At 36.2% G+C, this 23,455-nt stretch overlaps 2 protein-coding genes across 14 annotated transcripts in view; one reads left to right on the forward strand and one right to left on the reverse strand.

Annotated features, from left to right (window-relative positions):
* kn (EBF transcription factor knot) overlaps positions 1-18,938 on the forward strand; it is a 91,523-nt gene extending 72,585 nt beyond the window's left edge. For 3 of the 11 annotated variants that reach the window (XM_066293565.1, XM_066293568.1, XM_066293567.1), the window contains exons 9-16: positions 5,501-5,618; positions 14,621-14,805; positions 14,861-14,987; positions 15,046-15,134; positions 15,191-15,365; positions 16,135-16,341; positions 16,776-16,948; positions 17,735-18,938. In XM_066293565.1, the coding sequence (XP_066149662.1) occupies positions 5,501-5,618; positions 14,621-14,805; positions 14,861-14,987; positions 15,046-15,134; positions 15,191-15,365; positions 16,135-16,341; positions 16,776-16,942 (1,068 nt within the window). In that variant the 3' untranslated portion in view covers positions 16,943-16,948; positions 17,735-18,938. Of the gene's footprint in view, positions 1-5,500; positions 5,619-14,620; positions 14,806-14,860; positions 14,988-15,045; positions 15,135-15,190; positions 15,499-16,120; positions 16,342-16,775; positions 16,949-17,734 lie in introns of those variants that run through there. The other 8 variants (XM_066293569.1, XM_066293570.1, XM_066293571.1 and 5 more) reach the window with 8 other exon arrangements.
* Positions 137-14,641, reverse strand: LOC136345357 (uncharacterized). 3 transcript variants are annotated; one of them, XM_066293581.1, is made up of 5 exons: positions 14,523-14,641; positions 1,164-1,407; positions 800-1,112; positions 514-707; positions 137-433 (listed from the first exon to the last, which is right to left on the reverse strand). In XM_066293581.1, the coding sequence occupies exons 2-5, from the start codon at positions 1,261-1,263 to the stop codon at positions 207-209; spliced, it is 834 nt and encodes a 277-aa protein (XP_066149678.1). In that variant the 5' UTR covers positions 1,264-1,407; positions 14,523-14,641; the 3' UTR covers positions 137-206. The 3 variants fall into 3 exon arrangements, with proteins under 3 accessions (XP_066149678.1, XP_066149680.1, XP_066149677.1); XM_066293583.1 differs by lacking the exon at positions 14,523-14,641 and adding an exon at positions 5,230-5,424; XM_066293580.1 differs by lacking the exon at positions 14,523-14,641 and adding an exon at positions 2,894-3,011.
* Positions 18,939-23,455: the final 4,517 nt, after the last annotated feature.

The raw sequence follows: 23,455 nt of genomic DNA on the forward strand, positions 1-23,455 counted from the left end.
TGACAAAGGGTTTTAACTCAAAAACACGTAGTATCAGTCAGAATGTTGAGCAACATGCATTATTTCATCATTGCACTGAGACTAGTATTGCCTTCATTAGGCCTGCTTCATTAGCAAAGGTAGAAATAATGATACATTTCCCAATTTTAAAGTTTATTAACAATTGGTTAAACACTTTACAATAATATAAATTCAAATCTTCTAACCTAAGGTAACACCTGGCTCTTATCTCTATTTTTGTCCTCTAAAGCGTTAATGCTCCTCTCAATTTCCGTGTTTTCGTGTATCACAAATAGGGGATCTGATACCTCTGACTTTGCCATGTCTGATTTGCCGTTTTCATTCACGTATTTCCTGCTTACGTAAATATCCCCTTTGAGAACCACTTTCTCATTTTTGGCAAGGTGACAAAGGTCTGGCAAGATTTCATGACCTGCAACAGATTTCGTACTTGACTATATATCATTATCATTGTCATTCCCATCAGTGTTAAATTCTTCATTGAATCCCTACCTGCAGACAACCTTGTCAGCAACGGGGAATGAGATTCAACAGGGGGTATGGTCGTTTCAATTGTTGGTTCAGTACTCATGTGAAATTCCCTCAAACCAGAAGCGCTCTTGACGTACGGTACTTCTGGAGGGTTCGTGAAAAAGGATTCATCGTAAATGGGAAGATTGGTGTATTTACTACCGAGTAAGCTAAAGCTGGAAAACAAAATCGCAAATATTTAATTAAAATTTTCCTGTGTGGAAAAGAGTTATTAATCGCAGCAAACTAAATAATGAAAATTACGAACGTTTGATCCTCCCCTCTCTCCGTGACACTCCACAACTCCGTCTCTTCTGCATCCCCAGGATCACGCTCCAAATCAAGTTCTCTAGGGAGCTGGTTGGAGAGCCTCAGTACTATATGTTGATCCGTTTCGTTTGGTTTTGTGAAAAATGTCTTAGTCAAATATTGTCCCACCCCACAAGCGGTGTCCTCCAGTTTGCTCAAAACAAAACCGTCTCCTTCTTCCAGAACTTCAAACTGAAAGACCTCAAACTTTCCATCGGCAATCTCAATTCTGTAATTCCTGTGCTTTTTGGGGACACTTTTCTTGGTCTCATCTGCGGGAATTATTCTGTTATAATTAGGAAAAGAATGGAAGAAATACCCACTTTCAGCTGGATAGTACATAGCGACCTGATACTCGGCCCAGCCGTTTTTAGCTTCATCAGTTTCGTTAATATAGAGTATGTTGGTCCAGCATATCTTCATTTGGTCAGTTTCGTTGTAAACGGACTCTTCCGTGAATTGTTTGCTGCCTAAGTCTTCAAACAATTTATTTAATGGAAACTGAAAGACTTCCGATATGAGGTTTCCATTGTAAGTAATGTACCGAAGGAAGAAAGCTTCTGTTGTCTGAAATGATTAAAAAAAGTTTATTAGGATAGTTTCCAGACTACATCAAGTTAAATCTTTCCAGGAACTGGCCAGATATTGCAACAAATGCCCTAAAAATACAGTGCGATCCATAACGATTGAGTTAAAATTTTTCAAGTCTGTATCAATTACCACTGATCCTGGATTGATGAAAATTATCAATATTTTAGTGAGATCTAATCAGTTAAGCTCCTAATTTAGTGAGTTGCTCAATCATTCAACTTGCTAATTAAGTGAGTTACCGGATCCGCTCTTAAGTCACTAAAATATCGATATCTGCATTCGTCCGAAAGTAGTGAGGTAAATGTTTAATCTTGGGATAAATTGAAGTGGTTCAGGTTCAGGTTAGTTCAAATTAGTTGGCTAATTCGAATTTTGTTTAGATAATTTCGCCGACTTAATTGATAATATATAATTCGGCAGAAAACACGCACCGTATGGTATTTTTTCAACTCAGATTTATCAGAAAATTTTATTCTTTGTAAAAGTTTGCGCCTTCCTGCAATCTCAAAACGTAGCTTACAAAGTTTGTGTATCTCATAAGGGGAATATTCAAAAATTATGAAAACCGCTCATAAGGAAAGTAGCTTCGTTTTTAATTTTAGAGGAGACGTGTATTATGACAAGTTGTTTGAAATTAAAAAATAAGCCCAATAATGAAGTTTTAAATTTTTATTCCATTAAACCCTGTTTCAAAATTTTCTATGATTTTCACCGTATAGAAAATAAAACAAATTTATTTAATATGACAGTTTCGTTTAAAAAAAAATGCAAATAATATTATTTAAAACTTGAAACTTCATTGTTGGGCTTATCTCTTCATTGTAAACAACTTTTCCTAATACATGTTTCTCGTAAAATTGAAAATAAAGATATTTTACTTCCGAGCCATTTTCACAATTTTCGAATCTTCCCTGTATAAAACGAGATATGCCAATTTTGCAAACTGCACGTTGAGTCTACAGAAATGAATGAACTTTTACTCAGAATAAAATTTTCTGATAAATTCCAATTAAAAAATCCCACATGGTGCGTACCTTCTGCCGGCCACTGTATATGTGTAAAGAATAATTTAGTGAGGTTCAAGTTAACTTCAACTGGTATTTGGATTAACACCTCTGGATTCACTTTGAGTTTTATCAAGGGACAATTGTAACGATATTGACTGAAATAACTCATTAAAATCTTCTGGTGAGTGTTCGTTGAGAAGGTTTTTTGGATATGATGAAAGAGCTTTTTGATTCCGATTTTTGCTGCGAGGCAAATGTGATAAGCTTGAAGGATGTTTCACTCAGTAAATTCAGTGTATTTTACTCTATTCAGCATTAGCAGCGAATAATAGTAAATTTTCGGTTGTTAAAGAAAATTGTTTCAACCATGAGAGTGTTGTGAATGCGATAAAATCTACGATCGTCTGCATTTTGGAAAAAAAATTCGTGGATGACCTATAAATCAAATCACTTACGCCGAGGAAAATAAGGCAAAATACACTATAAGTAAACATTATAAAACCGATTTGCACTTCACTCGGGGGAATCAAACTGAACTGATACATTCAATTGCCAATTCAAACGGTTTTATAATCGCCAGTGACAATAAAAGGTGAAGTAATTTCCCACACGCGAAAATTATTAGAGGAAACAGAAGTTAATAGTCTTCGATTGGGCAATACAATCATGGAAATAAAAGTTAATGGTATCACCGTCTCTTTCCTTTCTTTATAGCAAGGTCAAGAGCGGTAGTAGACAGGTTTGCAAACGTGCTTTGATGGGGATTTCTTAACGCAAATTCCGGGGTTTTGGTGATATAATCAGAGGTTAATGAAACCGCACTTTTTTGCAATTAAATCTTTTACTATATGTCTATTGTCTTGTGTCGATTCAAAACTGTTCTTACTATCCTTCCCCTACATAACACTGCTGATAAAGAAAAATCAAAGGGAATACGTGAAATCTAACATTCAATGTCAAACAAACAAATGTTCCCTCGAAGAACTCCATACTTCGCCGACATCATATTCTCCCCCTAATCTTGTCCCCTTTCGATGGCCGCCCGTATCGAACGGCGTGTGCCGACTATTCCCCCAATTCGCCCCCCTCTTGGTCCCCATGGGAACGCGTACGGGGGAGCCTCCGATCCCTGGGGAGCGCGTGCGTCCCCCGGGACTCCTTCCTGTGTCTTGAAATGCACTTCGGACGCAGTCATGTTTAGCGGCTGTTTGGGGGCGGTGTGTCGGCGGCGAAGGCCGATTTGGCGGGATCGGCGATGTCCGATAGACTACCATTTAGGGGTTTGTTTTGGGGTTAATTAGGTGACAGCTCAATATCCCCTGGGGATTATAGTTAGCGTGGTCGCATAGTTAGCTTAACCATCAACAGTTTAAAAAATTACTTTTTGGTCAGATTAACCAAGAAACTTTTCGACATTGGAGTAATGTTCCGCCACTGATTATTGTACGAGAAATTTTTATAGATATAATGTGCAGAACAAAATCAGATACCTGCCAGTCTGGATAAACAACATATTACTCACGATAAGTCGAATATGAAAAAAATGTAACTTTTGTTGAGAGTATGTCCCTCCAATGATTAGTAGATAGGGCTCTTCATGTAAGTATGTATTAGGCGATTCAGAAAATTTTAACAGGTCATTTTCAATATGGATAGTCATAAATTTGGAAGTATAGAAATCTCTCTCTTTCTCTCTCTCTTCTTCTCCTTCTCTCTTTCTTCCTCTCTTTCTCTCTCTCTCTCTCTTCCTCCCCATATATCTCTTTTTCTCTTCCTGCCTTTCTCTCTTACTCTCTCACTCTTCGGTTTTGTGAAAACAAGTTTTTAAAAATCTCACTGTTTATTCACATTTTTGTCTCTTCGTCTTCTTATCTCCGAATCCTCTGACGTTTTCTTGATCTTCTTCTAATCTTCTCTTTCCCTGTCACTCTTTGCTCCCCTCTCTAATATTCTTTTTAAGCTTTCGTGAAGTCGTTTCTAAATATCAGAAGCGCACCAGACAAATTTGTAAAACCAACAAGGATGTTTTTCCTTAGTAAAATAAAGTTAAAATCTCCTTTTCCTTCATTCCCTTGCGTCTTCTTTGCCTCTTTACCACTATATCTTCCCTTAACTCCAATTCTTCCGAGCCTTGTCCCTCCTCATCATATAATTTTTTCCCTCTCTACGCTTACTCCCTCTCCTCCTCTTATTATATTTTATCTGTTGCTAACTCCCAACTTTCCACATTTGCCCTCTCTTCCTCTTGGACACTCTTCGACATCCTCCTCTGCCCATCTCTCCTCTCTAATATCAATTTTCCTGTCGACACTTAAACTACCTTAAAACACCTTAACGAATAGTATGATATGTTACCTATAATTGCAGTAAATATCGGCAAGCTCAATTTCCCGGGAAATCGTCCAGGATATTAATACCGATGACCGAGTCGTTCGTTTGTCATTTGTTTCCCGGAAAACTCCCCGACAAGACGGATCTCCGGATCCAATTTTCCGGGGGCCATTTTCCGGAGCGGCCATTCATATCGGCGGGGCACCGGAGTTTTAGACCGGCTAAATATTGAATTTATGGTGCCATATAGAGAAGGCCCAGGCTTTCTATGATGAAAGTAGGTAAGATAAAAGATGAGATTCCCCGAAATAAGAGCCGGAGTGGAAGGGAAAAAGATGAAAAACAATTTTCTTTTCTTTCGAGATTTATACTGAAATCTGGTGTTATCGCTTAAGGAATATCTCTGGTTTTTTATCTCCAGGATTACGTTGAAATTATTAAAATCACCGCTATTTTTTACCTCTTTAAAGTCCCTTCTGGATGCACACAAAACAGCATGAAAGAAAAATTAAAACTGACTCTGAGCAAGCTTTTAATCTATTTTATCGCCTAGGTAATTGAATGGAGTGTAGCTGGTGCTCCTTGCTATAAAAGGGGGCTTAGAGCTTCCAGTTAATTTGGTCCTTGAGAGGATTTTATTAAGCCTAACATGGCTTACGTCTCCGCAGTGCTGAGCTCTAATCACGCCCTAAATAAACAAATAAATAAATTCATTTTTATTACTTTTGCAGGTTGTCATATCAACTCAAGTGGCTGTGGATGGTCCACTTCTAGCGATATCCGATAACATGTTTGTACATAACAATTCCAAGCACGGAAGAAGAGCGAAAAGACTAGATCCCACTGAAGGTAATACACATAAAAATTAGGATCAGTAGATCAAATTCGCAAGTTTTTACCTTGGAAAAAAAAACGCATTTGTAGTTAAAATATACAACTTTGACCCACAGCGTGGGTCCGCATACAAAACAGACAAAATCGAGGGGAAAGGTTTACGAAAATTTCCTTTTACTGATTGCAGAAGTCTTTTTTTCTGATAACTTTATGCATACAAATCGGCAGAAATTTTTTGTTCAGACGTATATTGTCGCTTTCGGCAATGGGACTAGATTTGTTACCCGGATGTAGTAGGACTCCAGTTTTATCACTATAAGGTTTATCGCTATCAGAAGAGCTGATATGTTTGCACAACCACTGTCTTAGGCTTGAACGTATTTTACTTCAAACTTGCACTTATTCAAACTATTTCATCAGGAACAGACTGAAGACTCAAAATATACGAGTTAATTAATTTTTTCACATGGAAGTCTCAAAAAGAAAATAAAATTATTACAATTTTAAAATTAATGATAATCCACCCTTAAGGAGACTGCAAGCAACTCCAAGTAGAGTCCTTGGACAATAGTTTGAATCGTAATAAGATTTAGTACTTTAAACAGCGATGGAAATGAAGTCAAAAAAGCGTAGAGACAATTAAAACAATCTTGAAATTTATATTAAATCGTTTTCGTTCTGTATACTCCAAATTTTGCTACCTGAATGGTTGAACCAGCGAGTTCAACCATTCAACTTCCACGTTTAAATTTAAAACCATTTATCGAACGTAATAATGATGTAACCAAACACAACACTGGAAAAAATCTCAGAACTTGTAGGTAAAGAGTCTCACGACAGTAATCTCAATTTTGAAATTTATCCACGTTAGATTACCTAACGTCGTTTTAGGTGCCATCAGACTGTTTTGCGTTATGTGAGCTAAATCAAATAACTAAACGATGAGATAATCAAGTTCAATCATCAAATATTTTAGCCTCCGGTCTCTCTAACTCTCCACTCTTTTCGCCTCCCATAATTTCATCTTCTCTTCCATGCCGACTATGCCTTGTCTCCCTTATCTTTCCCTTGAAATCTTCTGCTCTCTCTTGTCTCCTTCGTCTCTCTTATCCTTATCTCCTCTCTCCACCTTTATTCTTCCCTCCGCTCCCTTACTTACTTCTCCTTTTCCTTCTGATGTTTCTGCGGCAATTACGACTTTCAATTTTCCTCCAACCTCGCCTCTACCTCTCTCCACCTTCTAGCCACTATTTCTCCCTCTCGCCTCCCTCCTACTCCTTACACTGATCTCTGCTACCGCAATCGACTAGTAAACATTGGCTCGATAGCCTGACACTGCATGTTGTGAACGAAAAGAAAGGAAAGTTTAGGGAAATTCAAACGTAACTGGAATGAAGTGAAGTATTATGCAGCTCAGGAATTTGTTCCATCACTTGCGAATCGTCCAGAGGCAGGGAGAGAGAAATGCGATTTTATTCATTAGCGCTGTTCTCCATGTCTCCACATCAACTCTTCTAAGTCTTTGTGTCTGGATATCTTGGTTGAGCGCGAATTTTTGCATTTTCTGGGACCTGTCAAATGTCAAGGTGATTTAAAGCGCTTGGCGCAGATGTTCCGCCACTGTCCGCTGACGTATAATAAAAGACTGGAGTAGCGAAAGTGAAAAAGAAAAAAGATTAAGTCGTCGGCAGCCGGCGAGGGTAGCGGCGGAGTTGCACGGAACAGTTCCGTTTCCGTCCTCCACTGAACTGGATCCAGAGCCAATTTCACAAAGTTTGGAAAGAGGGTCGGCCCGCGCATACAAATGGCCCAAACAGGGATGGAAATATGTGTGAGAGACGTTTAGGGCACTTTTAAACTTCCTGCTGTACAACCATTATCAGAAAATCATTTTTGAGTTAAGAGGAAACTTTCACAGGAGTTATTCCTCACATATTGAAGCTCACGTCGTGAAGCAGACAGAAGAGTATCCTCTAGCTTAACCTAATTAACATCTATAATTTCTATGGCAGCTTGCTCGTTGCAACCTGGAATTGTGATTTCCAGATTCAAACTTCCACTCTTAGTAAATTTTTTGTTTTTATCATGATTGGCTTAGAAACTCGACCACTGTGCAATACCGGTCTTGATAGAAATTAAACCTGGAGTTAAATTAGCTCTCGAATTATAAAATTTCTTCGATAACGGAGAAACGTGCATACTGTTGATAGTTTGATGTTATCAATAATCAAGTAAGTTCGTAGCCTTGGAATGAGCACCGGAAATTCACACTTCCTACTCCGGTGCAAGCCTATGGAATAACCCCAATTTTTTCCTAATGACGTATACAGGGTGTCCAGACAGGTCATGTAATAAATTCTAGGGGTTACAGGAAAAACTAAAATAAGTACTTTATATAAAAAAAATTCGTAGCGGCCTTCATTCTAAGTTGGTCGCTTTTAAAATAAGAAGTTAAAAAAGAGTATTTTTGCTCTAACTTTCACAAAAATTTTTTGAGACAATGAAAGTTGAGCGGTTGCAATAACTCATAATCGTGCTTATCTTCATACGTAAACAGATGTTTCATATGTCTTCCTTATTCAGGAGAAGTAAAAATTCTTCATTTAAACATGTTAATATTTTTAATTGGTTAACAAAATCAGTATTTTTTTCGTAACTTAATTTTTCCATAATTTTTCCACAAAAAAATATACCTTGCCTTAACCGATTTCTTGAACCGTTTTTCAAAAATCGCATTTTATTATCAACCCGCATTTTAGATACCAACAATTTGAACTCAAATAAAATAGCAATTTATTATTTAAAAAAAAAATGGTATGCATTAGACCTAAAGTTATCAAGAATGTTTAATATGAGCATTTTAAACTGCAACACAGCTGCTTCGACAGAATTACCTTCAGCAAGTCTGAACATTAGATGCATATCGGCGTACTCCTCGTTGCTAAACTCCGAGATATTATTAAAATAACTAATGTTGATGGCATTTAATGTTGACGTGAACATTTTTGATAACTTTAGCTATAATACATACCATTTTTCATAATAACTTGCCATTTTATTTGATTTTAAATTGTGGGCATGTAAAGCGCATGTTGATAATAAAATGCTATTTTCTCAAAAACGGTACAACACATTAATCAAAGCAAAATACACGTTTTTTTTTAAGGAAAATTGTGAAAAAAATATTTGTCAACACTCTAAAAAAATGAATGACTCAACGAAAAATTTTGACTTCTCCTGTATAAGGAATATACACGGAACATGTGAGAATAAGCACCAATATGAGTTATTTAAACCGCCTAACTTTCATTTTCGCTGTGATAATTGTTTAAACATTATAGCGAAAAATCTTTTTTTGACTTCTTACTTTGCGGGCGAATAACTTGGTAAGGAAGGCCGCTAAAATTTTTTTATATGAAGTAGGAGCATTAATTTACCCTTTAGAACTTGTGACATGACTTTTCCGGACACCCTGTATATTCATAAGATTTGTTTATGTAGAAACGAAAGTTCAGAACTCCGTTGTTTGGAAGTTATGAAGCTTTAAATTATGCTCGTCTCTGTGGAAACTTTGCAGCTTCTCACAGGTGATCGACGATTCCTGCTTGTTACTTCAGAGTAAACGTTCATATTAATCTCCAATTTTTCAATATTGAGGAATACATTTAAACTTCTCCTGCCAAAAATTATCTCTCCATACTGTAAAATTTTCAGATTACAAAATTTTAAGTTGTGCTCGTCTCTTTACTAGATTAGCAGCCTGCGTGAAGCCAGCGGAAACACGTGCCTGGTTCTATACAGGGTGGCCGTTGGAAAACGAAACACGTGCAGCTCTGAACAACTACGAGAATTCATGAAAAGACGTTTGGACACGTAAAACTTATTTTTATGGGAGAAACATTTTAGGCCAATTCCGACTTCACAATCTGCACCCCCTTAAGTGGGAGGGTGCTCCTCTTCAAAATCTTAAAATGAAAGAGGGCGTCGCGTGACATCTTATTTTGAAACTAATTTAATGTACTTTATAACCCCCGATTCTCGTTTCAACACAACTAAAATGGCGGCTTTCGAAAAATGCGTAAATCCATTTATTTATGTTCAGTTATTTTACCTGTTTCACTTTACTGTGGTAACAAAAAATAATCATGTCAAGTGAAATAACGCAATAACAGTGCGCTTTTTCCGCAGTGTTATGCATGCACAATAAAAATGTGCTTAACAATTTACGACAATTCTACTTAAGTTTAATTGAATTCTACCGCAAAAATAGAGATAAAAATAGAGATTACATTTTATATTCTGTAGAGTTACTTCAAGTCAATTGAGTAAATGTTAGAAGCATCCCCCACAAGCCGTCATGCAATAGAACAGATTCTGTCCGAACCGTTGTTGAATATTTTTGAGCATCTCTGGGCTGATTTCATTAGATTCATTAATGATCAGCTGTGGTAAGTCGCCCAAAGATGTTGGTTCTGTGACATAGATTACAGTTTTAATGTGGCTCTTCATTAAAAAAAAAATCAATGAGCTTAAGTCTCGAGGAGGCGTATGCCGCCCATGGGCCCTATCCTTCCGATTCATTACCCAGGCAACGTTTGATCTAAATTCCGATGAACAGGCGGTGCACGACGACATGCCGCACCATCTTGCTGGAATATCGCATGGTTTTTCATGTATTCGTCACCCTTTGCCATTATTTCTATTAATGCCGGATAAATGGCATTTTCCAATAACTCAAGATATATTTTACCTGTCACCGAATATTCCCACCCAAATATTCAATTTTTGCCGATATTGTGTATGGACTTCGTGAATAATTTCAGAATTCTTATTCCGACCAGCTACGGCGTTGCGTCGATTCACAATACCCTTCAACAATTCTTCTGAGAAATATACAGTGTGACTTATATGTTTTGGGGTCAGTCTGTATAAAAAGTTTGTTGATTGCGCGATTTAGCTCGGATTTTTATTTAATTTTAAGTTTGATGAACTGCACATTTTTAGCAAAAATGGGCTGGTTGATATAAAATTCAAGGCTTACTATGGCAGTTTCTAGGAGCGAAATTTTAATAAATCACATTAGCGATTGTTTTCGAAAATATCTGTGCACGCTACTGGATTGACCACCTCTCAAAACGGGTCTGTACAGAGTTTTATTTAAAAAATTTTGTAATAACGATTTTGTAGAAGAATTAAAAATGCACCCTCGGTGTTTATATTTTTTCAAAAATTCATAGCAAGCGATGGAGAACAATTGAAGTGTTTGACTGTCAAACAAATAAAGTCTACATCGATATCGGAACGTATTTTTACTTATTACTTATTTTTAATACAAAGTAAATTATTAATCATTATAATTATGGAAAAAAAGAGAAAAAAACATAAATTGTTCGTCTCGTTGGCCGCAACGTGCGCTGGGCAGCGGAAGCTGCGGCAGAATGCAGAATTCAACATCAGACATCCATATAGACCGGTAAGTCGAGATGCTGTGCAACGCATAAATAATATTTTCGATCAAACTTCCATAAAAATTTCTTTAAAAAAATGAAAAAAAATATCATTTTTTTTGTTTTATTTGTCCCGTATAAGCCTAAGACCAGGACTAAGTTGCTATAAACCATACATTTTTCAAAACAAGTAAGCTCTTAATGTGCATTTTTAATTCTTCTACAAAATCGTTATTGCAAAAAATTTTTTATAGAATTCTGTACGGACCCGTTTTGAGAGGTGGTCAATCCAGTGGCGGGCACAGATTTTTTCGTAAACAATTGCTAATATGATTTATTAAAATTTCGCTCCTAGAAACTGTCATAGTAGCCCTCGAATTTTATATCAACCAGGCTATTTTTGCTAAAAATGTGCAGTTTATCAACGTCTATAATTAAATAAAAATCCGGGCTAGATTGCACAATCAATAAACTTTTTACAGACTGACCCCAAAACAAATGGGTCACACTGTACACTAAAGAGGAGCCGTTGATCTTTTAGAATCAGTTCTGACATGCTTTCGCAAAATTGCAAACCCCTGGCAAAATAATCCTCATTAAGTGGTTGCACTAGTTCTTGTACGGATGAAATTTGTATTTTTTTTTAGGTCTTTTGAATGCTCGTATTGCTCGACATAGACAGCAGATACCACTCCTAACTTTCCTGTACTTAATATTGAATCTCGAAAAACATATCCTAAAACCGCCGTCTCGGTAATTTAATTTTCTATCGCGTTTTTCATTCAGTTTTTTTTCCTGCCAACAGAGTTTCTCGAAATTTTTGCACTAACCCTGCAACATATATTCGATCAACTTGATGACGATGGTCTTGATGCAATTCATCGAAGACATGGGCCGTTCTATTAGAATTTCCCTTGCTCCCAAAGAAAAGTGGAATTATTTGCGCCCCTTCGGAAAATGAATATTTGAATATTCAAATCTATTAAGTACAATTTGAAATGTGGAACACAGCACAGTGGTGTCCCTCTTCTTTCGCCGACATTTTTAATACTAAAATGTACACAACTTACATTTTCGGATCAACAATAAAGAAATCATTCCACACGTTTCACTGGTACTTAAACAAAATTTTACGTAATAAAAACAACAAAGAAAATATTCAGTTTACGATGGTAAAGTGAAATAGGTAAAATAACTGAACGTATACAGGATTATTTACCCAACCCGTTCATTAAAAGTTTATTGGGATCTAAAAGTGATACGAATTTGAAAATTTGAAGTTAACTTCGATGTGTACTATTTTTTTATTAATATTGTAGGATCGATAGGTTTTCGATTCTACTAGAATTTAAGATGTTAATGAAATCACAGGTCAGAAATAATCGTAAGTGTCGTTTATTAGTATGTACATGTATTTACAAGTGTGTCAGGCAGAGGTTCGGGGAAGAGAGTCCAAAAAGCCTCCCTCATCCCCTTTATCCCACGCTCTTATTCGCCTCCTTCAGGACAAGTGCCCAGGGTGGCGAACCATAGGCGTACCATTGATTAGCCATCGCACATCATACCCAACCACTACAGTTAGTAGAAACGACGACCCTTGTCGCTGACACTGCTGGAAGGTACCGTCCGTCGTCTTGGCGCCACACGCTCAATGGTCGTCAAGTGGTTGACGCTCACCATGGGCGCACCGCAAAGGTAGATTGTTCTAAGTCCTCCCCCTAACTCCTTAATCCTAACTTACAACTAATATCTACAACCCTACAATATTTACAATTTCCTTTTACTTCCGGTTTAACCGAAAATAGCTGTCAACTAGCTTATTTAAATGGGACCTCTAGTATATTATTTTATTTTTAGATTCCCCGTAATTTTTCAGACACATTTTCTGCATAATGTCCTATTCTTAGCTCTTATCGTTCTTGAGATATTCTTCGACCTTGAATTAAAAACGTGCCTCCGTAATAATCAATTTTAAAATTACATATCTCGGCAGTTATTAAAGATATAATCTCCATATTTAGCAGAATCTGAATTTATAGTCTTAAGTTGACACTTCGCTTTTATATGTTAATACATTATTATACAAGAATTATACAAGGTGTCCAAAATTAAGCTCGTAACATTCATATTTTTAAAGTTGCAAAGCTCATTTTTTTTTAATGAAACTTTCTGTAACTTCAAGCAGTCTCAAGTAGAGAGTGTAATTTTCTATCAAAGTGAATCAGGGTTACTCAAACCTATTACAAACCATTTTCGAAACGATTATGTTTTATTATCCGAAAGTAGTAGCAATGTAGTAGTACATGTATATTCTGGTATATTTTTTTCATTTTTTAATAACTTTCATCTATGATAGAACAACGCATTATTAATACTAGTTTCACATAAAATTTTATTATTATGTCGAATATGATTTAGATTAAATATAGGTAAGCCTGATGCAGTTCGATAGACGATTACATTGTCTTCTTGACACTGCTTAAAGTTACAGCGTGTCCCGTTGGAAAAAGTAGACTTTGGCAACTTCAAAAATGTGAACGTTAAGGGTCGAATTTTGGACACCCTGTGCAATACTAAGCCATATAAATAACAAAAGTGTAAAATTAAGACTCTGTATTGGCATTCTGCGAAACATGAAGATTATGTCTTTAATGACTGCGAAAATATGTAATTTTAAAATTGGTCATTACTGAGGCATGTTTTTAATTCAAAGTTAAATATCTCAAAAATGATAAAAAGCTATATATAGGAGATTATACAGAAAATTTGTCTGAAATATTACACGGAACCTAAAAATAGCATAATGTGTTGGGAGTCTCCTTTAAAACAAGCAAGTTGACAGTTACTTCCAATTAAACCGGAAGTGAGAGGAAGTTGTAAATATTAACAAAAAAAGTACACGTCGAAGTTAACTTAACTTCAAATTTTCAAATTCGTCTCACTTTTAGATCCTAGTAAACTTTTAACGAACGTGTTGGGTGAATAACCCTGTACAAATGAATTTGCGTATCTTTGGAAAGCCGTTATCTTGGTTGTGTTGACAACAGAGACTTGAAATTTGGGGGGTTCTAAAGTACATTAAATTACCTTCAAAATGAGGTATCACTCAACCTCCTCTTCCATTAAAGATTTTAGGGATGAACACCCTCCCGCTTAAGGGATTGCAGATAGGGGAGTCGGAATTAGCCTGAAATACTTCGTCCTCAAAAATACGTGTTACGTGTCCGAACGTTTTTTAATAAATTCTCTTAGCTGTTTAGAACTGCACGTGTTTCGTTTTTAAACGGCCGCCCTGTGTACTTTCGGATAAATCTCAAAATTTCCCATATTGAAACGTGCACCTGCAAGACTTCCTTTGGCTTAAAAACATTCTTGCTGGGCCGTTTGGTTTTGATTTTACAAAATTTGGAAATATACTCCTCGCTCGAATAAATTCACAGTTACTGAAACGCGGACAGACAATCGTACCTACCACTGCAAGATTAACTCGTCTTTTAATAACGATTAAACCATTGCTGGAAATGAATTTCTTCAATCACCTCCAATGATTTCCTGCTAATCTTAAGCCAGTGTTTTTCATGGAAGCAGGTCAATTTCCAGGACTCTATCCTCCTCTGCCCGTGGCGACTCCCTGCATCAAAGCCATCAGTCCCAGTGAAGGATGGACAGCGGGAGGGTCCACTGTAATTATCGTTGGCGACAACTTCTTCGACGGCCTTCAAGTGGTCTTCGGAACGATGCTGGTTTGGAGTGAGGTACTTTTCCAACGTTTCTTGGAAAATGTGAAAAACTGCAATGTTTTCTTTATAGCTGATAACACCACATGCGATACGAGTGCAGACACCACCTCGTCACATACCTGGAGTAGTTGAAGTCACGCTGTCTTATAAATCTAAACAGTTCTGCAAAGGAGCTCCTGGAAGGTTTGTTTATGTCTGTAAGTATGTTCTTTTAAATACGAGTACCGCTTATTCTGTAATTAAAACAATTTACAGCTCTAAACGAACCGACGATAGACTATGGCTTCCAAAGGCTACAGAAGCTCATTCCTCGCCATCCTGGAGATCCGGAGAAGCTTCCTAAGGTAGCCATTTTGGGTTTATGTTATGATTTCTGTGGAGCAATTTTGTGAAATTTTAGGAAATAATCCTGAAGAGAGCAGCGGATTTAGCAGAAGCATTATATTCCATGCAAAGGAACAATCAGCTGTCCTTGTCCGCACCGAGGTCCCCCACTATGGGCAATAATGGAATGCCGAGTTCGTTCAACGCGTACACCGGCCAATTGGCCGTTAGTGTACAGGACACCGGAAATGGTCAGTGGACGGAAGGTTCGATTCAGTCCCTCCTTATTTTGATTATTTTCGATGTCACCCTCAAAATATACCCAGTGAATATATCTGAAAATAGTAGATTTTATCCTGAAAATTAACACTAGGCAGTGAATAAAGTGAGCAGCCTATAAAAGTTAGGGGATGACGTTGCGTGCTCTTATTCCTTAAAGCAAGCCAATTAAATTCATTCTAAGGCGTTGCTAACAAGTACTGTAGGCGTGGCTTGGGCGTGTATACAGTACTAATTAATATTTTCAATTGAAGTAATTCTGTTACCTACTAGTAAACCAGTTATATCCATAGGGGTGTTGAATCTTTTGCGGGTATATCCCGCCTTTTATGAGAATACAGGAAAACAAAGATTTTTAATATGAATTTTTAATTCGTAGTTTTTTCTGATCCTAATATAGCTGCTAAATCCTCCTAGTTTTAAGAGGCTAATCAAATTCTTTCTGTGTCATCAGCTAACATGCATCATGCAGTGAAACTGAGTCTGAAAGATGCTGAATGATGCTTTCGCTTTTATTCCAACCAACAAACCCATTATATTTATTTAAGTGTATGATATGTCTGCGGGGCATGTCTTACCGCTTATTTTCTACTATTTAATCTTAACCCTTCAGATCTTCCTTTTGACGAATATTTCCATTTTTTTTAGTCTCTCCCTTATTAAGTGCCTACTGAACTTCTTTGGTATCGTGCCATAGCATTTTACTGATACCAATTTTTACCTGTAGGGTTTTTCTTCTAGATGAGTATGCGCGGACTCAGAGCAGCAGCGTCAGTCCCAGGGGTGGGGGTTACTGCTCCAATGCCTCTACTCCCCATTCTTCCAATGGCGGCTCCTACGGAGGGGGCAGCAGTCAGATGAACGGCTACGGCGCCTCCACCCCCACCAGCACCATGGGCAACATGTTGCCGGCAAGTCCGTCAGGGGGATTATTCAATTCAGCACCCCGTAAGTATCTGCGGTCCGCGCAAGTTTGCGCCCCATATGGAGCTAGAGCAAAACCCTATTTATATTTATCTCTATCACGATCTGCAAGTGTCTTTTCATTACCCCCGACAATGGTCGGCATTGGGGTGGATGAAGGTGAAGTGCCCTTTATCATTCATCCTTCAAAAAGACGTATTATCGTATACCATATGTGAGCCCCTTATAAAAACGCGATATCGGTAAGGGGTGCACATTACCAGCCCTGAACTATTTTATGCACCCTTCGGACCTTTAGAGCCAAATTCTTAATGATTTGCTTTTGCTAGCTGGGACATAATTCACAAACAAATTGACAGGAATATAAAAATTTGGCCCTAAAACTATGTTTTTTTCTTGTTATAGTTTTAAAGATTTTCTTGGTTTTGCTGACTGATGGAATTTTTTTTGCTTTTTAGCCTGCACTGAGTATTATAAAAGCACGCACGCCTCCGGTACCGACAAGGAAAAAAGCGCTTTCGCACCGGTTTTAAAGGGGTCAGAGTCACCGCCGCCCTACCCGTCCACCCCGGCACTCTTCCATCACCAGAACGTTACAGGGTGGCACCATTTAGCGGTGCAATAAATAACTGTTAGTATTCCATAACTGTTTTTTCAATTATTAAAATTTTGATATCTTCAAAACCGATTGAGATAAAGCGTATACACCCCCCACCCCCCTGCCGTACAACTTGTCTACGCGCTGGCATCTAACATCTGACTCATTTAGACTCAGTTCATGCTTTAAAGGTCAGCTTAATTCAACCAGAGGTTGTACTTAAGTCATCCCCAAAAGAACAACGTACCTTTCAAATTTATGTCATGTGTGACGCTTGGTCTACGAGTTGGTTCAAATACCAGTCCAATTCAGCTGAACCGGGTCTTGAACCATAGTTGTGCAACTTGGCTTCAAAATTCCGAGACTCGCCTTTCATATCTATGGTAATGCTATGTTCTCACGTGCTCTATTCTAGAATTAAAATCTAACTCAACTTTTCATTTCAAGCTAAAACTGTACTCTTCCAGGCAAGAAAGTTCCCTTTAGTACGTTACAGTTGTGTGTCCACGGAAAGTTCGGAAGTTTCCCTAGTTTATTTAACTATGATAATTTAGCTCCTGAATTTCTTTCTTTTTGAGGGGGGTGGAGGCGTAGGGATAAGTCACGTTCCCACGTACCTGCGGTTGCCCAACTGCGAGACCCTGTAAACGACTTACTATAATATGATTTTTTACCCTTGACGTTTTCTGGCGATTTAAGAGCAATTCTATCGTTTAAAGTTTGTCTTTCTCTCGTGGTAAACTCACCAGGATTGCCTGGATATAAGGCATTACCTTACAGTTGCGTACTATTTTATTATATTGAATTTTCTTGCTTTAGGAATGTCCCTCGTGTCTTCACCCTTTGCGTCAATGAACCCCTTCGCCCTCCCCACGTGCAATACCCAATCGTATGTATCTCCGGCCCTTGTAGGCCCTACGAAATAACAAGATGTTGCCATTGTTGCTGCTGCTGTTGCCGCTGCTGCCGAAAATGTGTAGCATCCGCCTATTGTTAAACTAATGTAAATTCTGTAAATTTCTCCAGGAATATAGATTATTTATTTATTAAGAAATATTCTGCATTGCTATTCCCAACCTCTGTGCAATTTTACTATACATAAACTTTCACCAAAGACTAATCTTAGAAGTTAAAGTAAAATTTCATGGATTGTACATATTTCTTCTATTACATCTAATTTCAAATGCATATCTTACGATGAACACAAACAATTGAAAGTATACATATCGCTTAAAGCTGGGATTCTAAAACATAGTATAACCTGTATATAATGTATTATAGAGCAGTCTTTTTGACTTTTTTCTAATTCCTGTACAGAGCATAATAGCATTAGGTATTATACGAAGAGAGAATCACATAGGGTTTAAGAACAACGAGTCGCATATTTTGTACAAGTGCCATATCATTAGTGATTTTAGCAGAAAGGACAGTGTCAGTAATGGCTGACCATTAAAAAAAACCTCGCAGTTGACGAAAACCGTAAACGTAGGTTGTTGATTAAACCATTCCCCGCTGCTGTTGAATTTATCCAAGACACACCTCTGATTTTTCAGCGCGAACTTGAGGTTTTTGCCAATGATCATCCCTTAGTAATGTGACACTGAAATTACTGGAGTATTCTGCCCTATTTCAATATCATTATTTAAAAGTCTCATAGAAGTTTTAAATACCTATAGAAATCCTATAATTATGTAAAAGTTATTTCTCTATTTTTGGCGGTAGTAAGTTAGAATAAGACTTATAGTAAGTATACGAAAAACAAATTTCTAGTTTTCTCAATTATTTTTTGTATCAATTCTGCTCTATTTATTTATATTTTTGACAAATTTCCTAAATAGGTATAATATAATTTGTAAATAATGCCCAACCTAAAACCTTATTGCTACTCTTTATTAAACTTAAATTTCGTTGTTATTTCTTTTAAATTTTATTCCCAATCTTGTATAAATTTATTTATTTTCTTGTTGTATTTGTAAACAATTTCTTTACTCAAATGTAATATAAATAATTTTTATGACCATAATTTTAGCTATTTCATTGTTCCTCTTCAGGACTACAAAATCACACCACGTAGACCAACGACAAAGGTTAACAATATCTCTCCAAATAAGCTGATAATGCTTTTAAAATTTTATCTTAAAAATACAGAAATCAAGCACTATTAAAAGCATGAATATACTTCTCGTCAAATGAAACGGGTAATTTCAGGATGAATTGAATTTGCAAGTTATTTACTCCCTAAAAACCAGCTCTTCACAGATATTTTTGCGGATTCTATGAGTTTTTACTTATTTCGTGCAAAAATCTAGTGTGAGCAAAAATATTGCTGTTGAAGAGTAGAAATATTATTTTGTGTATTTTACACAAAAATATTCAGCAGCAAATGTTGTATATGCAACAACTCGCAAAATCATAATCCTTTTTGTATCAAATTTTTGTATCGATTTGCAATTCATAATTACGACGGTGATTTATATCTCTCTACACTGACCCGATATGAAACGCCACTGATTCATACGTATAATATACGTATGAAATAAAAACGTACAAAATACATAAATAATATAAGTGTTTGGAGAAAGGCGCAACAAAATGTGTTTTTCCACTGATTATAGAAGCAATAGCAGTGCAAGTTTTAGTTTTTTTTTTGTAATTTTATGAAATTTAGGGCGATAAACAAAAGCAATATATATTAAGCATATCTTCAATAGAGTTTTCGCATTTCAAAGAAAAAAGTTTAAATCAAAAATTCTTCATATTATAGAGATAAGTAAATTTTCAACTAGCTTTTTGAAATTAGAAATTGTCTTTTATAATATTTTATCAACAAATAGAAATATAGAATACTTTTTTCCCCATTTTTCACACTGTAATTCTCACTTCGAATTTTGTCCTGCCCATTCCAATGATATTATTGAACATGACAATTTTTAATTTAAAAAACGCAAGGATGCTAATTTCAGTATTAAAAAGGGGGGGGGTCCATTACTCCCCTTTGATAGTTCATCATTTATGACGCGTTCTGACAAATGCACATCACCCTCAAATAAGAAAGATCATGTTTCAGCTTTCCTAAGCTAATTTCTCTTGACTCAAATGTAGTTTCGTGAGAGTGTTCGCACACGTATTGAAACGACCGTAAATCCTCCGATAACAATAAAATACAACAGACCGAGTTTTCAGGAATATCATTAAATATTTAAGTTTTGGAAGAATTTTTATAGAAAATTTGAAGGAGTTTGGTTAGCATCATAACATTTTTATCATATTTTAAAACGCCTTTTTAGAAATATCGGCAAATGTTTAGTTGGTTTTTAGAAGTTTATAGTTGAGTGTTGAAATTTTCAAAAAGAAAATCAAGAAAAAAAAGTTGTTTGCATAATAGAAGAATGTTTTGCGATTTTTTTAAAAAGTTTTTTGCGTGTTTAAATTTTTTTTTTGTTTGAAGCAATTTTTTTGCTTTGGACTGAAAATTTATTTTTCGGTAACAAAAAAATCATGACAATAATGCAAAATATTAAAAAAAAATTATTGCTTTCTGACAACAATTTAATACATTTTTTGCAGCTCTGAGGTAATTTTTACGGATTTATCTGTAATGAAATTAATAAGCATCAAATAATTTCCAAACTTACGATCAGGATGACGTTGCATTAAAGACCAATTATTGTTTCCATCTTGCTGAAGTTACTTTAAAAATCTAGGTGCAGCAACTCTCTATAGAAAACAACGTTATCGGAACTTAATCTGCTTTCCGGACCAGCATATCATAATGCCAATGAGTTAGTAATTTGGTTTCGCCGAGGCAAGGGGATTAAACCGGCTATTTTGGGGGTAGCAAATAGGTTTTAAAAATGCCCCATATGGGCGTAATCTGAAACTCTAGTTGCAAATTTGATATCTTTTAGGCCATATGAGTAATAGGAATTATTACGGCACTCACAGAAATACATAAACACTTAAGAGAGTCACATCAAAATCTATTTTACGAATAGAAGCATCAAAAGATAAGGGGACTAGTTTGAGATGCACAGAGTGTTTCAGATTTTCGTATGCAGTAAAAAAAATCAGAACTTATTAGAAATTCAAAAAATAAAAAGATCTCTCGAATAACACGAAGTTAACCAAACTTTGGTATAAATTGAGAGCCGCAACTCCATATGAAAATGAGAAAACGGCTACATATATATGTAAAGAAAACTATATGCCAAAATTTGACGCAAATCGGAGTAGATGTCTAAAACAAAATTCGGTTTATCCCTTTTAACATTAATTTTTTTTTCAAATAATAATAAAACTCGGAAGAAAGCGAAAAAAGGGATTGCTTTATTCCGAACTAAATACCAAAATGTATTTCAATTTGCAAGACATGACTGAGCACATGAATTTCGATTCATATTTTCGAAATTCCATCGTCTTCAATAAGATAACAAAGTGGGAAAAAAATGATTGAAGATGACTTAGATGAAACTGGGAGTATTTTTCTACAATTTGAACGGTAGGAAATTTTGCAAGGGAAATAAGGGGGAGTGATGCAGCGATGCGCCAGTAGAATTTTTGAATGACTGCCATAAAAGTCTGATGCAGGAACAATCTTACAGCCATAGATGAGGAAGGACCTGCCCTTGCCGCCCTGACTTTGAAAGGTAAGCAGAACTTCGGTTGCAAAAATGAGGTTCCTGAAAAAATGTAAGTTGCCCATTCACAAGAGGGCAGATTTCTAAATATGACAGAACTTCGAAAAAAGCATTCGAATCAAATAGAAACTGAAATAGTCAAATAAATTATTACCAGAATAATCGTCCAGGCAGTCATTATCCTCGTTGCAACCAAGGTAGTGGTGAATACATGTTTAAAGCATCTGGATGACCCGTTACTTGAGGCATCAAACCTCAACAACCTACTTATTATTCAAACACCGAGGCCCAATGTGTAGGAACCTGTCAAGCTACATAAGTAACAATGTGGCTACGCCTTTTTCTGAGAAAAATTGGTGAGGATATCAATAATGTAATAAAACTGTATATCGACAATCAAATGGCTATAAAAATTTCATATCCGAACAAAGCATATCGGCATACAATTCCCTTTTATAAGGGAGAAATATTGATGATATTGACCCGAATATACCGTACGTTTTTTTTAACAGTAATCCTTCGTTAGCTTCTATTCTACCAGAGTAACGCTATGAAATTTGGCAAATGTGACTTTGGTACTAATAAAATTTATGCTTATGAATGAATGGAGGCAAAAGAGCTTCCAAAAATTCCTTAAAAAGACTTTTATGTTCTTCAAATTTGAACCTTTTTGGACTCTGTGAGTTGAAAATCGATATGTCACCTTGATGTGACACGTAAAACATCTAAATATTTAAATACAGTTTAATCGCATTAGTGCAACCATGCGTTAATATGAACGACTTGGTGGTGTGAACACGAAATGATTTACATTGAACGCCGTAGAGTGTAAACAACGTGCACTTTCGATTATGTAAACAAGTGCATTCATCACACTTCCATCTCAGTTTTTGCTTGTTTACTGGTGTGAAAAATCAATTTTTTTTTAAGTCTCGAAGTATTCTGCATATCGTGTGTATATGAATAATCCTGTACGTAAATGTCTACGTATCAGAGACAAGTATAGTCCTGTAGATGCTCAGATCAAGATGGGCAAATCGAAGATAAACATTTAAAATTAAAAAGAAAAGTCCAGTATTTTCTAAGAGCATACTAAAGGCTTGTCTGTTATGAAATTATGCAAGAAGTACAGAGTAGCAAAATCGACAATTTGTGGAATAAAAAAACGAAAATTCGATTGTCGATTCTACACTGGAGTGCAAAATTAACCAGATCCTTAAATTTTTATCTATTTTTTGGAATAAAAAATTTTGGAAAATTTTCTGAAATGTTGTCTATATTTTACTAACCACAACGTTTTTTCTTGTTTCAACTTGTTTAAATTACTTTTGCCTATATGATCCAGAAAAACTCGAGTGTTACATTTTCTTGAATAACAGGGCGCAAAAGCGTCTCAAATTAAGTAACATAATTTCATGTTTTTATACCATTTTCAGATTCAGCAAGTTTTCTCCTAGTGAAAACACAGATTTCAGTTTACTATTCTTGCAACAAAAACTTTGCGACACCTGAACAAGCTGTTGCCTTGCAACATGACGGACGCTGTCTTCGTTGTCTAAATATCTTTGAAATTCTTCAAAGTACCGTATCAGATGCACTACCGCGATACCTGGAAACAGGACAATTCACCCGGTCAGGACAAGCTATATCAAGAGCCACAATTTTAATTGAAGATCGTTTTATCAGAATGCAGGTGTTATGTGATCGCACATTGTCAGCTCCAACACTTGTCCAACGATTAAATGTAGTCCATGGAAACGTCGTTTCCATTTATACAATTCGTTGACTCTTAAATTAATCTAAAATAAATTCCAAAAGTTATGCCACGGGATCTCTATTGGCTGTTGATCTCTGACAAAAGCGTTTACGGTTCGCTCGCGAACAGCTTCATCGGGGGTTGAAG

This window comes from Euwallacea fornicatus, chromosome 19 (assembly GCF_040115645.1).
Source record: "Euwallacea fornicatus isolate EFF26 chromosome 19, ASM4011564v1, whole genome shotgun sequence".
NCBI lineage: Eukaryota > Metazoa > Arthropoda > Insecta > Coleoptera > Curculionidae > Euwallacea > Euwallacea fornicatus.

Coding starts and splice junctions, on each gene's coding strand:
- LOC136345357 (XM_066293580.1), bottom strand. CDS start 2,983: ATGTATCAGTTCAGTTTGATTCCCCCGAGTGAAGTGCAAATCGGTTTT. Junction 1,408..2,893: donor TTTGCCTTATTTTCCTCGGC/GTAAGTGATTTG, acceptor TAATCATTTCAG/ACAACAGAAGCTTTCTTCCT. Junction 434..513: donor GCTGACAAGGTTGTCTGCAG/GTAGGGATTCAA, acceptor AATCTGTTGCAG/GTCATGAAATCTTGCCAGAC.